Raw genomic sequence first — 18674 nt, forward strand, 5'->3', positions numbered from 1 at the left:
GGGAGAACATCCTCATCTACTGTGAGGCCAAAGGGAAGCCGCATCCCAGGTGAGTGGAATGCTGTGTGAATGAATCCCCATGGAGACTATTACCATAGAGACCCATCGTCCGTCGCTTTAGTAACGCTTGACTGTAACACCTGACTGCACCTAACTGCCTACAGTGAAGTAGAAACTCTCTCTGGAGAGTCTCTACACTCTTAGAAATCAAAGGTGGTATCTTAAATCAAAAAGGGTTATTTGGCCGTCCCCATAGGAGAACCCTTTGAAGAACCCTTTAAGGTACAGATACACCATTAGATACACCACCTACTCTACTCTACTGTACTCTACTCTACTGTACTCTACTGTACTCTACTCTAACCCCTTACGTTTCATCCAGCTTTTCCTGGACACGGAATGGGACGCATTTTGACGTGGAGAAGGACTCTAAGGTGTTGATGAAGCCGAGCTCAGGGACGCTGGTCATAGACATCAGTGGGGAGAAGGCTGAGGCCTACGAGGGGATCTACCAGTGTACCGCACGCAACGAGCACGGGACCGCAGTTTCCAACAACATCGTCATCAGACAGTCGAGTAAGAACCGTTATTTCCAACTGTTACTGAGCCTGTCTTTACCCATAGCCTCTTTTTAACCTTAGCCTGTCTTTAACCTCAGCCTGTCTTTAACCTTAGCCAACCTTAGTACAACTCTTTGACCCTGGGATTCCAGCCATAACAAACCAACCCACTTTGTAACCTCTCCCTGAAGGGATGATGAATCTGTACTGAACAAGTATTACAATCAGCAGATCTGTTCAATGTCTTTACAGATTAGAGTTAATCATTCTGGGCACCTATCTCCCTGTTGAACATTTTAAATAGGGCCCCTATCTCCCTGTTGAACACTTTAAACAGGGCCCCTATCTCCCTGTTGAACACTTTAAACAGGGCCCCTATCTCCCTGTTGAACACTTTAAACAGGGCCCCTATCTCCCTGTTGAACACTTTAAACAGGGCCCCTATCTCCCCGTTGAACATTTTACACAGGGCCCCTATCTCCCTGTTGAACATTTTAAACAGGGCCCCTATCTCCCTGTTGAACACTTTAAACAGGGCCCCTATCTCCCTGTTGAACACTTTAAACCGGGCCCCTATCTCCCTGTTGAACACTTTAAACAGGGCCCCTATCTCCCTGTTGAACATTTTACACAGGGCCCCTATCTCCCTGTTGAACATTTTAAACAGGGCCCCTATCTCCCTGTTGAACACTTTAAACAGGGCCCCTATCTCCCTGTTGAACATTTTACACAGGGCCCCTATCTCCCTGTTGAACATTTTAAACAGGGCCCCTATCTCCCTGTTGAACATTTTAAACAGGGCCCCTATCTCCCTGTTGAACACTTTAAACAGGGCCCCTATCTCCCTGTTGAACATTTTACACAGGGCCCCTATCTCCCTGTTGAACATTTTAAACAGGGCCCCTATCTCCCTGTTGAACATTTTAAACAGGGCCCCTATCTCCCTGTTGAACATTTTAAACAGGGCCCCTACCTCCCTGTTGAACATTTTAAACAGGGCCCCTATCTCCCTGTAGAACATTTTACACAGGGCCCCTCCCTCCCTGTTGAACATTTTAAACAGGGCCCCTATCTCCCTGTTGAACATTTTAAACAGGGCCCCTATCTCCCTGTTGAGCATTTTAAACAGGGCCCCTATCTCCCTGTTGAACATTTTAAACAGGGCCCCTATCTCCCTGTTGAGCATTTTAAACAGGGCCCCTATCTCCCTGTTGAACATTTTAAACAGGGCCCCTATCTCCCTGTTGAACATTTTACACAGGACCCCTACCTCCCTGTTGAACATTTTAAACAGGGCCCCTACCTCCCTGTTGAACATTTTAAACTGGGCCCCTATCTCCCTGTTGAACATTTTAAACAGGGCCCCTATCTCCCTGTTGAACATTTTAAACAGGGCCCCTATCTCCCTGTTGAACATTTTAAACAGGGCCCCTATCTCCCTGTTGAACATTTTAAACAGGGCCCCTATCTCCCTGTTGAACATTTTAAACAGGGCCCCTATCTCCCTGTTGAACATTTTAAACAGGGCCCCTATCTCCCTGTTGAACATTGTACACAGAGCCCCTACCTCCCTGTTGTACATTTTAAACAGGGCCCCTACCTCCCTGTTGTACATTTTAAACAGGGCCCCTATCTCCCTGTTGTACATTTTATACAGGGCCCCTATCTCCCTGTTGAACATTTTAAACAGGGCCCCTATCTCCCTGTTGAACACTTTAAACAGGGCCCCTATCTCCCTGTTGAACATTTTAAACAGGGCCCCTATCTCCCTGTAGAACATTTTAAACAGGGCCCCTATCTCCCTGTTTAACATCTTAAACAGGGCCCCTATCTCCCTGTTGTACATTTTAAACAGGGCCCCTATCTCCCTGTTGTACATTTTAAACAGGGCCCCTATCTCCCTGTTGAACATTGTACACAGAGCCCCTACCTCCCTGTTGTACATTTTAAACAGGGCCCCTACCTCCCTGTTGTACATTTTAAACAGGGCCCCTATCTCCCTGTTGAACATTGTACACAGGGCCCCTACCTCCCTGTTGTACATTTTAAACAGGGCCCCTATCTCCCTGTTGAACATTTTAAACAGGGCCCCTACCTCCCTGTAGAACATTTTAAACATGGCCCCTCCCTCCCTGTTGAACATTTTGCACAGGGCCCCTACCTCACGGCTGTCTGTATGATGTCTGTTTATGTGACACAGGGTCCCCCTTGTGGTCGAAGGAGAGGAAAGAGGCAATCATGGTACAGGTGGGAGTGTCTCTGGTGCTGCAGTGTCGACCCCCTGCGGGCCTGCCCCCTCCCATCATCTTCTGGATGGACAACAGTAAGTCTTCAAGGGGTTTCATACATTTCTACATCAGTGTTGTGTGTTGGTTTACATCCAGACAGTATGCTGTAAAGTCCAATTCTAGAAGTCATATTGCCGGACTGCGCAATACAATGTGTTCTGAGATGATATAGGGTCTGTTTTTGGTTGTCAGTAAGCATAAATATTTTGTGTAATTGTATACAGCCATCAAGTGTAACATATTTCATGTGATACATCATCTCTTCCTCTTCTCCCCTCCCCCTGGCAGACTTCCAGCGCCTGCCTCAGAACACGCGTGTGTCCCAGGCGTTAAACGGAGACCTGTACTTCTCTAACGTCCTATTGGACGACACCAGGAACGACTACATCTGTTACGCCCGCTTCCCCCACACACAGACCATCCAGCAGAAACAACCCATCACTGTCAAGGTCCTGGACAGTAAGTGTCCATCCCACTCAGCACAGAGGCTTTTAACCAGTCCCAGTGGGTTCCTACACCTTAGATGTTTGGGATCTGTAAGGTGGAAGCTCCACCTCTACACTGCTTATACATATCGATACCGTTCACATCTGCAAATAAGGGTTAGGGCCAAGGCGAAGGGATCAAATTTGGGCAAGACGGTCTTTGTCCTGGGCTGTCCCTGGGTCCTCCCTTCCCTGAGTTGTCTGGTCCTGTCTGAGTGTTAGCGGACACCTTGACATTTTGTCATTGTATGTTGACATGTTTCTGTGCATCTTCACATTGCCTTGTTTTGCAATATTTTAATACAGTGATAATTTTCTAGATTATTTTGTAATACTCATCATTTGAATGTGTGATGTATTTTTTAACTGTCCTTTCATGTTGTTGTTGTGTGATGATATTTGTGTGATGATATTTGTGTGATGATATCTGTGTGATGATATCTGTGTGATGATATCTGTGTGATGATATTTGTGTGATGATATTTGTGTGATGATATCTGTGTGATGATATCTGTGTGATGATATCTGTGTGATGATATCTGTGTGATGATATCTGTGTGATGATATCTGTGTGATGATATCTGTGTGATGATATCTGTGTGATGATATTTGTGTGATGATATCTGTGTGATGATATTTGTGTGATGATATCTGTGTGATGATATCTGTGTGATGATATCTGTGTGATGATATCTGTGTGATGATATCTGTGTGATGATATCTGTGTGATGATATCTGTGTGATGATATTTGTGTGATGATATTTGTGTGATGATATCTGTGTGATGATATTTGTGTGATGATATTTGTGTGATGATATCTGTGTGATGATATCTGTGTGATGATATCTGTGTGATGATATCTGTGTGATGATATCTGTGTGATGATATCTGTGTGATGATATCTGTGTGATGATATCTGTGTGATGATATCTGTGTGATGATATCTGTGTGATGATATTTGTGTGATGATATTTGTGTGATGATATCCCTGTCTCTCTAAACTCAATCTCCCCCTGGTTGTTCCCTGTACATGTCTATGTAGTACTGCATGCTCATGATGTTCTGATTGATTTTTACAGTGGATGCAATCAATGAAACTGTGGCAGCTATGTACAATTATACGAACAATTTATTTGTTGGTGAGTGCTGGTTTACCCCCTTACCCCAAAGTGAACCCAGCCCCATCCCAACTCCTCCTTTTATTCTAACCCACCTGGACTATACCTGACCCACCTGACTCCAGCACCTGTAGTATAACCTACCTGGAATATACCTGACCCACCTGACTCCAGCACCTGTAGTATAACCTACCTGGAATATACCTGACCCACCTGACTCCATCACCTGTAGTATAACCTACCTGACCCACCTGACTCCAACACCTGTAGTATAACCTACCTGGAATATACCTGACCCACCTGACTCCAACTCCTGTAGTATAACCTACCTGGAATATACCTGACCCACCTGACTCCAACACCTGTAGTATAACCTACCTGGAATATACCTGACCCACCTGACTCCAACTCCTGTAGTATACCCTACCTGGAATATACCTGACCCACCTGACTCCAACTCCTGTAGTATAACCTACCTGGAATATACCTGACCCACCTGACTCCAACTCCTGTAGTATAACCTACCTGACCCACCTGACTCCATCACCTGTAGTATAACCTACCTGACCCACCTGACTCCATCACCTGTAGTATAACCTACCTGACCCACCTGACTCCAACACCTGTAGTATAACCTACCTGGCCCACCTGACTCCAACACCTGTAGTATAACCTACCTGACCCACCTGACTCCAACTCCTGTAGTATAACCTACCTGGAATATACCTGACCCACCTGACTCCAACACCTGTAGTATAACCTACCTGGAATATACCTGACCCACCTGACTCCATCACCTGTAGTATAACCTACCTGACCCACCTGACTCCAACACCTGTAGTATAACCTACCTGGAATATACCTGAACCACCTGACTCCAACTCCTGTAGTATAACCTACCTGGAATATACCTGACCCACCTGACTCCAACTCCTGTAGTATAACCTACCTGACCCACCTGACTCCATCACCTGTAGTATAACCTACCTGACCCACCTGACTCCATCACCTGTAGTATAACCTAACTGACCCACCTGACTCCAACTCCTGTAGTATAACCTACCTGGAATATACCTGACCCACCTGACTCCAACACCTGTAGTATAACCTACCTGGAATATACCTGACCCACCTGACTCCAACACCTGTAGTATAACCTACCTGGAATATACCTGACCCACCTGACTCCAACACCTGTAGTATAACCTACCTGACCCACCTGACTCCAACACCTGTAGTATAACCTACCTGGAATATACCTGACCCACCTGACTCCATCACCTGTAGTATAACCTACCTGACCCACCTGACTCCAACACCTGTAGTATAACCTACCTGACCCACCTGACTCCATCACCTGTAGTATAACCCACCTGGACTATACCTGACCCACCTGACTCCAACACCTGTAGTATAACCTACCTGGAATATACCTGACCCACCTGACTCCATCACCTGTAGTATAACCTACCTGGAATATACCTGACCCACCTGACTCCAACTCCTGTAGTATAACCTACCTGGAATATACCTGACCCACCTGACTCCATCACCTGTAGTATAACCTACCTGGAATATACCTGACCCACCTGACTCCAACTCCTGTAGTATAACCTACCTGGAATATACCTGACCCACCTGACTCCATCACCTGTAGTATAACCTACCTGACCCACCTGACTCCAACACCTGTAGTATAACCTACCTGGAATATACCTGCCCCACCTGACTCCAACACCTGTAGTATAACCCACCTGGAATATACCTGACCCACCTGACTCCAACTCCTGTAGTATAACCTACCTGACCCACCTGACTCCATCACCTGTAGTATAACCTACCTGACCCACCTGACTCCAACACCTGTAGTATAACCCACCTGGACTATACCTGACCCACCTGACTCCATCACCTGTAGTATAACCCACCTGGGCTATACCTGACCCACCTGACTCCAACACCTGTAGTATAACCTACCTGACCCACCACCTGTATTATAACCTACCTGGACTATACCTGACCCACCTGACTCCAACACCTGTAGTATAACCTACCTGACCCACCTGACTCCAACTCCTGTAGTATAACCTACCTGGACTATACCTGACCCACCTGACTCCAACACCTGTAGTATAACCTACCTGGAATATACCTGACCCACCTGACTCCAACACCTGTAGTATAACCTACCTGACCCACCTGACTCCATCACCTGTAGTATAACCTACCTGGACTATACCTGACCCACCTGACTCCATCACCTGTAGTATAACCTACCTGACCCACCTGACTCCATCACCTGTAGTATAACCTACCTGGAATATACCTGACCCACCTGACTCCATCACCTGTAGTATAACCTACCTGACCCACCTGACTCCATCACCTGTAGTATAACCTACCTGGAATATACCTGACCCACCTGACTCCATCACCTGTAGTATAACCTACCATACCCACCTGACTCCAACACCTGTAGTATAACCTACCTGACCCACCTGACTCCATCACCTGTAGTATAACCTACCTGGAATATACCTGACCTGATCATCTACTCCCAACTCATCCTGTGTGACTAAATTAACATTTATAACATAATATAACAAAACAACATCAAACAATGTTAATTACATTCCACAACTAAATCCTCTCCCTTTACCCTGTACTGTGTTAACTTAGCTTACCTTCTCACTTGGAAAACCAAATGCCTAAAAGGTGGATTCATTTGTAGGAAACCCATCAAGAAAAAGCAACCAATCAAATCCATTTTCTTTACTGAAATGAATGTTCCTTTCTTTGGATGGGCATTAACTAATGTTAACCAATGGGCATTCATCTACTAATGTTAACCAATGGGCATTCATCTACTAACGTTAACCAATGGGCATTCATCTGCTAACGTTAACCATAAGCTTCTCATTGGTTTAGCATTATTCATAGTAAAAATTATGCTCCTGCTGGTTTAAATTCAACACATAGCCCAATAGTTAGATGATGAAATCCAAAGTGAAGCACACAGCATACAGGACTAGTATGATGAAACGCTTGCCTGAGACGTATACAGTATTTTTCTCTCTCTCTCATCTAGATCTTTCCATGTTCTTTTAATGTAAGTCTCTGACCCTGAAAAAGGCATGCATGGAAAGATCATTAAACACAATCTGTGTTCTGTCCATCCAATCAGCGGTTCACGTCAATGTGTTGTATACAACACATTCCTCCCAGCTCTACTCACTCAATCTAGTCGCATTGTAAGCGATTTTACAAGACCTTTCAGTAAGGGCTTGCTTAGGGCTAAACATGTCAGAATCATAGCAGCCGCAGCTAGCTAGCTTATGGCTAAAATCTGTCATATCATTATATCGAGGAAGGATACTAAGGGAGAGATCCTAGATCCCGTGGTTGTCATGGCAACATATTGACGACTGGACGGCCTGTCTCTGCAGGTGTTGTGTGTCTACTTTAGACCAGTGGCCCAATATAGTGCACTATGGGGAAAAGGGATCCATTTGGGAATCAGCCTGTGAAAGGGCCAACGTAGGGCCTGGCTACAGTTAACTCATTATATATCCACTATCACAGTCCATAACGGCACGGGATATTACTACTATCCTTTAATAGTCTATATGCCGCTGGTGCTGGACTACTGGCTCTACGAACTGAATGGTCACAGCTAGCTACAGACAGTTATACCCTTTCCACAATACAGCAACTATATTTACCCACCACCCAGGTCAGTGAAGTACTATTTAGCTCGGCTCGGCTCAGTAGTGTGAACAGGGTATAAGAGCGTGTGGTTCTGGTGGTGAGGTGATTGTGTTTCCTGTTCTCCAGACAGTCCATCGGGGGAGCGGCGACCCAGCTTCATGGCTCCTCCGGGGCGGAGCAGCACCCAGATGGCCCTGAGGGGAGGGGTTCTGGAGCTGGAGTGTATCGCTGAAGGACTGTAAGTACGCCCACAACACTGCATGAACAACACTGCTGTGCACTACTTCTGTTTTTTTGCACGAGGGCAGGTTGGTTTGTTTAATCTTTGTATGTGACATTCAGCAATACTACTTTGTTGCCTTGTCAAGACAACAACATGTTTGGTATTGCAAAATCCGGCTGGTTACCTAGACAACATTTGACTAGCTGTCTGTCTGTTCTTTCGGGAGAGGACAATACACAGATATAAGTGATTTATTTTGTTGTTGTTGTTGTTGCTAGGCCGACTCCGGAGGTGTCCTGGTATAAGGAGAGTGGCGATCTTCCTAGCAGCCGGATGTCCTTCCACAACTTCCAGAAGACGTTGAAGATCGCAGATGTGATGGAGGCGGACGCCGGGGACTACCGCTGCACGGCCAAGAACAGCCTAGGCTCCGCCCATCACATCATCAAAGTCAACGTCAAAGGTCTGTGACACAACGAAGAGTTAGAATTAGATGGAATATGTGGAGAAATGTTCCTAACACTAGTACCTTTACAGTGTTACCGTAACAGTAATGTTCCTAACACTAGTACCTTTACAGTGTTACCGTAACAGTAATGTTCCTAACACTAGTACCTTTACAGTGTTACCGTAACAGTAATGTTCCTAACACTAGTACCTCTACAGTGTTACCGTAACAGTAATGTTCCTAACACTAGTACCTTTACAGTGTTACCGTAACAGTAATGTTCCTAACACTAGTACCTTTACAGTGTTACCGTAACAGTAATGTTCCTAACACTAGTACCTCTACAGTGTTACCGTAACAGTAATGTTCCTAACACTGGTACCTTTACAGTGTTACCGTAACAGTAATGTTCCTAACACTAGTACCTTTACAGTGTTACCGTAACAGTAATGTTCCTAACACTAGTACCTCTACAGTGTTACCGTAACAGTAATGTTCCTAACACTAGTACCTTTACAGTGTTACCGTAACAGTAATGTTCCTAACACTAGTACCTTTACAGTGTTACCGTAACAGTAATGTTCCTAACACTAGTACCTTTACAGTGTTGCTAATTTTAAAAGGGGTATTCTACAGGTCTGTCCCTCTGACTCTCACCCCCCCTTCCCCCCCAGCGGCTCCGTTCTGGATCAGTGCCCCCAGGAACCTGATCCTGGCCCCGAAGGAGACGGGCATCCTCACCTGCAGAGTCAGTGGAGACCCCAAGCCCCAAATTGCCTGGTCCGTCAACGGAGTCCCCATCGAAGGTGAGTCGATTACACTTCCACCCCAGACTGAGGCTCAATGGAACCAATCCTACCTGGAGAAATACACACTGAAGCTCAATGGAACCAATCCTACCTGGAGAAATACACACTGAAGCTCAATGGAACCAATCCTACCTGGAGAAATACACACTGAAGCGTACATTTACATTTGAGTAATTTAGCAAACGCTCTTATCCAGAGAGATTTATAGTCAGTGTGTTTCACTAAGTAGGTAGAACTGCAGCAGAGCTCAGATACTTTTGCATAAATCATTCATTGATGTCATTTAGAGATTTGCACAAAATATGGTGCTGCGCGCAAGTAGAGTATCCAATCAAATTAGGATTCATCCCCTATGTGGCCAGAGCACACATCTATACGATGTTACCTCTCAGGTATGAACATCCAGATGTGTAGGAGGAAGAGGATGGAATGTGGGACATACTGTATATCTAGCCTGTGATCCCTTCACAGACTCTCCAAAGGACATGAGTCGGAAGGTGGAGGACGCCACAGTGATCCTGAGCGATGTCCAGACCGGCTCCAGCGCTGTCTACCAGTGCAACGCCTCCAATGAGTTTGGCTACCTGCTGGCTAATGCTTTTGTCAATGTGCTTGGTGAGTTACTGGAAACACAACCATTGAATCTGTCTTTTTAGAATCAGAATATTGAGTCAATAAACAAAAAAAAACTCTAATCTCTTGAGCTTTACAACTCTTGGACATTGTTTTGGCCAATGAGAGCATTTTGTGTTCGCTGCCTCATTCTCATGTCACGTTATGGTATAGTAATCATTATCAATGTTATTTGTTTCTGTTTTCAGCCGAAGCACCAAGGGTGCTGACTCCCCCCAACAATGTGTACCAGGTCATCACCAACAATCCTGCCTTCCTGGACTGTGCCTCGTTCGGCTCGCCCATACCAACCATCACATGGTTAGTCCATCTGGCTCTAAGTCTTGCAAGCCAGTCAGCCAGACTCTCACAAGCCAGTCCAGTCAGCCAGACTCTCACAAGCCAGTCCAGTCAGCCAGACTCTCACAAGCCAGCCAGACTCTCACAAGCCAGCCAGCCAGACTCTCACAAGCCAGCCAGCCAGACTCTCACAAGCCAGCCAGCCAGACTCTCACAAGCCAGTCAGCCAGACTCTCACAAGCCAGTCAGCCAGACTCTCACAAGCCAGTCAGCCAGACTCTAGTCTCACAAGCCAGTCAGTCAGACTCTAGTCTGACAAGCCAGTCAGTCAGACTCTAGTCTGACAAGCCAGTCAGTCAGACTCTAGTCTCACAAGCCAGTCAGTCAGACTCTAGTCTCACAAGCCAGTCAGTCAGACTCTAGTCTCACAAGCCAGTCAGTCAGCCAGACACTCACAAGCCAGCCAGTCAGACTCTAGTCTCACAAGCCAGCCAGCCAGACTCTAGTCTCACAAGCCAGTCAGTCAGACTCTAGTCTCACAAGCCAGTCAGTCAGACTCTAGTCTCACAAGCCAGTCAGTCAGACTCTAGTCTCACAAGCCAGTCAGCCAGACTCTAGTCTCACAAGCCAGTCAGTCAGACTCTAGTCTCTCAAGCCAGTCAGTCAGACTCTAGTCTCACAAGCCAGTCAGTCAGTCTCCCATCTTGCTTATAAAGTAGGTATAGTACATCTCCAGTAGTTGCCCAGTAGCTTTTTCACAATCTCAAAAACCTTTCTGACAAGAGACACCCCTTAGGGATGTTGTAAAGGGCACTCTGTTAACACCACTCTGTTAACACCTCTCTCTGTTAACATCTCTCTCTGTTAACACCTCTCTCAGTTAACACCACTCTGTTAACACCACTCTGTTAACATCTCTCTCTGTTAACACCTCTCTCTGTTAACACCTCTCTCTGTTAACACCTCTCTCAGTTAACACCACTCTGTTAACACCACTCTGTTAACACCACTCTGTTAACACCTCTCTCTGTTAACACCTCTCTCTGTTAACACCTCTCTCAGTTAACACCACTCTGTTAACACCACTCTGTTAACACCTCTCTCTGTTAACAACTCTCTCTGTTAACACCTCTCTCAGTTAACACCACTCTGTTAACACCACTCTGTTAACATCTCTCTCTGTTAACACCTCTCTCTGTTAACACCTCTCTCAGTTAACACCACTCTGTTAACACCACTCTGTTAACATCTCTCTCTGTTAACACCTCTCTCAGTTAACACCACTCTGTTAACACCACTCTGTTAACACCTCTCTGTTAACACCTCTCTCTGTTAACACCTCTCTCAGTTAACACCTCTCTCAGTTAACACCACTCTGTTAACACCACTCTGTTAACATCTCTCTCTGTTAACACCTCTCTCTGTTAACACCTCTCTCAGTTAACACCACTCTGTTAACACCACTCTGTTAACACCACTCTGTTAACATCTCTCTCAGTTAACACCACTCTGTTAACACCTCTCTCAGTTAACACCACTCTGTTCACACAACCCTGTTAACACCTCTCTCTGTTAACACCTCTCTCTGGTAACACCTCTCTGTTAACACCTATATGTTAACACCTCTCTGTTAACACCACTCTGTTAACACCACTCTGTTAACACCTCTCTGTTAACACCTCTCTCTGTTAACACCTCTCTCTGGTAACACCTCTCTGTTAACACCTATATGTTAACACCTCTCTGTTAACACCACTCTGTTAACACCACTCTGTTAACACCACTCTGTTAACACCACTCTGTTAACACCTCTCTGTTAACACCACTCTGTTAACACCACTCTGTTAACACCACTCTGTTAACACCTCTCTGTTAACACCTCTCTGTTAACACCTCTCTGTTAACACCTCTCTGTTAACACCTCTGTTAACACCACTCTGTTAACACCACTCTGTTAACACCACTCTGTTAACACCTCTCTGTTAACACCACTCTGTTAACACCTCTCTGTTAACACCACTCTGTTAACACCACTCTGTTAACACCACTCTGTTAACACCTCTCTGTTAACACCACTCTGTTAACACCACTCTGTTAACACCACTCTGTTAACACCACTCTGTTAACACCTCTGTTAACACCACTCTGTTAACACCTCTCTCTGGTAACACCTCTCTGTTAACACCTCTGTTAACACCTCTCTGTTAACACCTCTCTGTTAACACCTCTCTGTTAACACCACTCTGTTAACACTTCTCTGTTAACACCACTATGTTAACACCACTCTGTTAACACCTCTGTTAACACCACTGTACTTCCTAATGGAGTTCACTGAGGCAGTGTGATTGTGAACAGAGGGCTGCTAATGAATATCACACAGTGTCCCGTAAAGTCCTACAGTCACAAACTGTTCAACATGATCTTCTCATAAAGGACTGATGAATAACTACATTCATAAAGTCTCACAGGGACCTAGTGTTCTGATGTGCTTCCTCTGCAGGTTTAAGGACAGTCAGACCAGTATCCTGAATAGAGACCCATATGTGATCCATAATAACGGTACCTTAGAGATCAACGTAGCCCAGTCCCTGAACAGTGGCAAGTACACCTGTATAGCCTCCAACAACCTGGGAACCAGGGAGAACCATGTCTACCTGGAGGTCAAAGGTCAGACAAGCCTGCTTATAACCTGATTATAATGCTTTATGAATGTAGTTATAGACACGTATAATACATTATGAATGTATGTATAGATGTTATAATGCTTTATGGATGTAGTTATGGACACTTATAATGCATTATGAATGTAGTTATGGGCATTTATAATGCATTATGAATGTAGTTATAGACACTTATAATGCATTATGACTGTAGTTATAGACACTTATAATTCATTATGAATGTAGTTATATACACTTATAATGCATTATGAATGTAGTTATGGGCACTTATAATGCATTATGAATGTAGTTATAGACACGTATAATGCATCATGAATGTAGTTATTGACACTTATAATGCATTATGACTGTAGTTATAGACACTTATAATGCATTATGAATGTATTTATAGACACTTATAATGCATTATGAATGTAGTTATAAATGGTATAATGCATTATGAATGTAGTTATAGATGTTATAATGCATTATGACTGTAGTTATAGACACTTATAATTCATTATGAATGTAGTTATGGACACTTATAATGCATTATGAATGTAGTTATATACACTTATAATGCATTATGAATGTAGTTATAGATGTTATAATGCATTATGAATGTAGTTATAAATGGTATAATGCATTATGAATGTAGTTCTAGATGTTATAATGCATTATTAAGAGGGTATTCATATGAAGTGTAACCATATATGTGTGTATTGTCCTTCAGAGCCGACGAGGATCCTGGCCCAGCCAGAGTACATGGTGGTCCAGAGGAACAGAAAGGCAGTGTTTGAGTGTAAAGTTAAACACGACCCCACCCTCATCCCCACCATGAACTGGCTCAAAGACAACGGAGAGCTGCCTGACGACGAGAGGTACTGTAGACCATCTCCTCTATACACACGTTCTCTCTATAGATATGGGTCTGCTATAGGCCAGTGGTGGTCAACCCTCCTCCAGGAGAGATAACGTCCTCCCTGATTCTGACACACCTCATTCTACTAATCAAACTGCTCCTCAGGCCCTCCTCAGGCCCCTGCATTAGGTGTGTTACAGCAGGGCTGGAGCAAAAGCATGAACAAATCATGTATTTGTTAAATGTATGATTGGATGAGTAGGTTAGTGTAAGTATGATTGGATGAGGAGGTTAGTGTAAGCATGATTGGATGAGGAGGTTTGTGTAAGTATGATTGGATGAGAAGGTTAGTGTAAGAATGATTGGATGAGGAGGTTAGTGTAAGTATGATTGGATGAGAAGGTTAGTGTAAGTATGATTGGATGAGGAGGTTAGTGTAAGCATGATTGGATGAGGAGGTTAGTGTAAGTATGATTGGATGAGAAGGTTAGTGTAAGTATGATTGGATGAGAAGGTTAGTGTAAGTATGATTGGATGAGGAGGTTAGTGTAAGTATGATTGGATGAGGAGGTTAGTGTAAGCATGATTGGATGAGGAGGTTAGTGTAAGCATGATTGGATGAGGAGGTTAGTGTAAGTATGATTGGATGAGAAGGTTAGTGTAAGTATGATTGGATGAGGAGGTTAGTGTAAGCATGATTGTCTGAATGTGTGTGTTGGTGTTTTGTTAGGTTCTTGGTGGACACTGACAGTCTGACCATCAACGACGTGACAGAGGAGGACGAGGGAACCTACACCTGTGTCATGAACACCACCCTGGACCAGGACTCAGCGAGCGCCATGCTCACCGTCGTTGGTGGGTTTACCTTTATACATGATGTTTACCTCACTTATCTTAGGAAATACAACACATTCTATCCTTTCCTCGTTCTATCAGCTACCTGTATTCTATGTCCTCTAGTTACTGTTATGACAATCTGAAATGTTTCATCTCTGTGGTATTCGCGCATGTACATGTTCTGAATAGTCTGTTAACATCTTTATTTAAGTCGGATCCAATGTTCACAGAGTTGTAATGCTAGAGTGTTGTAATATTGGTGATTGACTATAGGAAGTATTTCATAACTAATACTAGAGTGTTGTAATATTGGTGATTGACTATAGGAAGTATTTCATAACCAATACTAGAGTGTTGTAATATTGGTGATTGACTATAGGAAGTATTTCATAACCAATACTAGAGTGTTGTAATATTGGTGATTGACTATAGGAAGTATTTCATAAGCTTCCTGTTGCTGTGTCGTCTTATTCTTCCTCTCTCTAAAACCTGTGTTTTGTCACTAACCTCTCACTCCTATCTGACTCCTGTCCTTGCTCTCTCAGAGGCTACTCCAACTCCTGCTATTGTCTACGGTAAACAACGCTAGCCCTGTTGGCCATATTAGCATCGCCATCATCATCATCATTCCTCATCCTCTCCTCTCCCTCAGCCCTGAGTGTGTGAGAGCTAACCTTCACCCTTACTGTAGCAGTCCTGTTCGTTTTGTTAGCATGCTATGGCTCTGTTGTGATGCTACTGCAGTGGCATATTGACAGTCCGTGACCAGAGAGAACCAGTCTGTGTGTGTTTGAAGTGTCTGGTGTATCATTAGATTTATTCAGTAGTGTGATGATTATTATTAGTAGTAACTATGTCCATCTGACTACTGTGTTTTGGGTTGGAGTTGGATCCTGCTCATTTCGGACTCTCGATCAGTTACTCAGTTTATCAAACGCGGCATGCTGACTCCCACCCCCCAAAGCATCAGGTGACCTTGTTGTAGTGAGTGGTACTGACACTTAGTTTCCTCTCCAGAGGAACCAGACCCTCCTACAGACCTGGAGCTGACTGACCAGAGAGAGAGGAGCGTCCAGCTCACCTGGATACCCGGGGACGAACACAACAGCCCCACACAGAGTACTGTATTATAATGAACACAACAGCCCCACACAGAGTACTGTATTATAATGACCACAACAGCCCCACACAGAGTACTGTATTATAATGACCACAACAGCCCCACACAGAGTACTGTATTATAATGACCACAACAGCCCCACACAGAGTACTGTATTATAATGAACACAACAGCCCCACACAGAGTACTGTATTATAATGACCACAACAGCCCCACACAGAGTACTGTATTATAATGAACACTACAGCCCCACACAGAGTACTGTATTATAATGACCACAACAGCCCCACACAGAGTACTGTATTATAATGAACACTACAGCCCCACACAGAGTACTGTATTATAATGACCACAACAGCCCCACACAGAGTACTGTATTATAATGAACACAACAGCCCCACACAGAGTACTGTATTATAATGACCACAACAGCCCCACACAGAGTACTGTATTATAATGACCACAACAGCCCCACACAGAGTACTGTATTATAATGAACACAACAGCCCCACACAGAGTACTGTATTATAATGACCACAACAGCCCCACACAGAGTACTGTATTATAATGACCACAACAGGGTCACTACCAAGATCCAATCCATTTCCCTCCTCCATATTCTAACCCCTCCTCCATGTTTTTAACCCCTCCTCCATGTTCTAACCCCTCCTCCATGTTCTAACCCCTCCATGTTCTAACCCCTCCTCCATGTTCTAACCCCTCCTCCATGTTCTATCCCCTCCTCCATATTCTAACCCCTCCTACATGTTCAAACCCCTCCTCCATGTTCTAACCCCTCCTCCATGCTCAAACCCCTCCTCCATATTCTAACCCCTCCTACATGTTCAAACCCCTCCTCCATGTTCTAACCCCTCCTACATGCTCAAACCCCTCCTCCATATTCTAACCCCTCCTACATGTTCAAACCCCTCCTCCATGTTCTAACCCCTCCTACATGTTCAAACCCCTCCTCCATGTTCTAACCCATCCTACATGTTCAAACCCCTCCTCCATGTTCTAACCCCTCCTCCATGTTCAAACCCCTCCTCCATGTTCAAACCCCTCCTCCATGTTCTAACCCCTCCTCCATGTTCAAACCCCTCCTCCATGTTCTAACCCCTCCTCCATGTTCAAACCCCTCCTACATATTCTAACCCCTCCTACATGTTCAAAGCCCTCCTCCATGTTCTAACCCCTCCTCCATGTTCAAACCCCTCCTCCATGTTCTAACCCCTCCTCCATGTTCAAACCCCTCCTACATATTCTAACCCCTCCTACATGTTCAAACCCCTCCATGTTCTAACCCCTCCTCCATGTTCTAACCCCTCCTCCATGTTCAAACCCCTCCTACATATTCTAACCCCTCCTCCATGTTCAAACCCCTCCTCCATATTCTAATCCCTCCTCCATGTTCAAACCCCTCCTCCATGTTCTAACCCCTCCTCCATGTTCAAACCCCTCCTCCATGTTCAAACCCCTCCTCCATGTTCAAACCCCTCCTCCATGTTCTAACCCCTCCTCCATGTTCAAACCCCTCCTACATGTTCAAACCCCTCCATGTTCTAACCCCTCCTCCATGTTCTAACCCCTCCTCCATGTTCAAACCCCTCCTCCATGTTCAAACCCCTCCTCCATGTTCAAACCCCTCCTCCATGTTCTAACCCCTCCTCCATGTTCAAACCCCTCCTACATGTTCAAACCCCTCCATGTTCTAACCCCTCCTCCATGTTCAAACCCCTCCTCCATGTTCAAACCCCTCCTCCATGTTCAAACCCCTCCTACATATTCTAACCCCTCCTACATGTTCAAACCCCTCCTCCATGTTCAAACCCCTCCTCCATGTTCAAACCCCTCCATGTTCTAACCCCTCCTCCATGTTCTAACCCCTCCTCCATGTTCTAACCCCTCCTACATGTTCAAACCCCTCCTCCATGTTCTAACCCATCCTCCATGTTCAAACCCCTCCTCCATGTTCTATCCCCTCCTCCATATTCTAACCCCTCCTCCATGTTCTATCCCCTCCTCCATATTCTAACCCCTCCTACATGTTCAAACCCCTCCATGTTCTAACCCCTCCTCCATGTTCAAACCCCTCCTCCATGTTCTAACCCCTCCTCCATGTTCAAACCCCTCCTACATATTCTAACCCCTCCTACATGTTCAAACCCCTCCATGTTCTAACCCCTCCTCCATGTTCTAACCCCTCCTCCATGTTCTAACCCCTCCTCCATGTTCAAACCCCTCCTCCATGTTCAAACCCCTCCATGTTCAAACCCCTCCTCCATGTTCTAACCCCTCCTCCATGTTCTAACCCCTCCTCCATGTTCAAACCCCTCCATGTTCAAACCCCTCCTCCATGTTCTAACCCCTCCTCCATGTTCTAACCCCTCCTCCTTGTTCTAACCCCTCCTCCTTGTTGTCTCCCCTCCTCCATGTTGTGTCCCCTCCTCCATGTTGTCTCTCCTCCTCCTTGTTGTCTCCCCTCCTCCATGTTGTCTCCCCTCCTCCATGTTGTCTCCCCTCCTCCATGTTGTCTCCCCTCCTCCATGTTGTGTCCCCTCCTCCATGTTGTCTCTCCTCCTCCTTGTTGTCTCCCCTCCTCCATGCTGTGTCCCCTCCTCCATGTTGTCTCCCCTCCTCCAT

At 45.1% G+C, this 18674-nt stretch overlaps 1 protein-coding gene across 10 annotated transcripts in view; it reads left to right on the forward strand.

Annotated features, from left to right (window-relative positions):
- LOC129843051 (neuronal cell adhesion molecule-like) overlaps positions 1-18674 on the forward strand; it is a 70646-nt gene that overhangs the window by 35294 nt on the left and 16678 nt on the right. For 5 of the 10 annotated variants that reach the window (XM_055911790.1, XM_055911791.1, XM_055911798.1 and 2 more), the window contains 14 exons: positions 1-49; positions 383-576; positions 2761-2883; positions 3137-3307; positions 8287-8398; positions 8662-8846; positions 9506-9637; positions 10112-10255; positions 10462-10573; positions 13053-13219; positions 13946-14093; positions 14805-14929; positions 15457-15486; positions 15929-16030. The exon at positions 1-49 is cut by the window's left edge and continues 57 nt beyond it. In XM_055911790.1, coding sequence (XP_055767765.1) covers positions 1-49; positions 383-576; positions 2761-2883; positions 3137-3307; positions 8287-8398; positions 8662-8846; positions 9506-9637; positions 10112-10255; positions 10462-10573; positions 13053-13219; positions 13946-14093; positions 14805-14929; positions 15457-15486; positions 15929-16030 — 1794 coding nt within the window. Of the gene's footprint in view, positions 50-382; positions 577-2760; positions 2884-3136; positions 3308-4413; positions 4474-8286; positions 8399-8661; positions 8847-9505; positions 9638-10111; positions 10256-10461; positions 10574-13052; positions 13220-13945; positions 14094-14804; positions 14930-15456; positions 15487-15928; positions 16031-18674 lie in introns of all 10 variants that reach the window. The other 5 variants (XM_055911793.1, XM_055911795.1, XM_055911799.1 and 2 more) reach the window with 2 other exon arrangements.

Source organism: Salvelinus fontinalis, unplaced genomic scaffold (genome assembly GCF_029448725.1).
Source record: "Salvelinus fontinalis isolate EN_2023a unplaced genomic scaffold, ASM2944872v1 scaffold_0095, whole genome shotgun sequence".
In the NCBI taxonomy this organism is placed as follows: Eukaryota; Metazoa; Chordata; class Actinopteri; order Salmoniformes; family Salmonidae; genus Salvelinus; species Salvelinus fontinalis.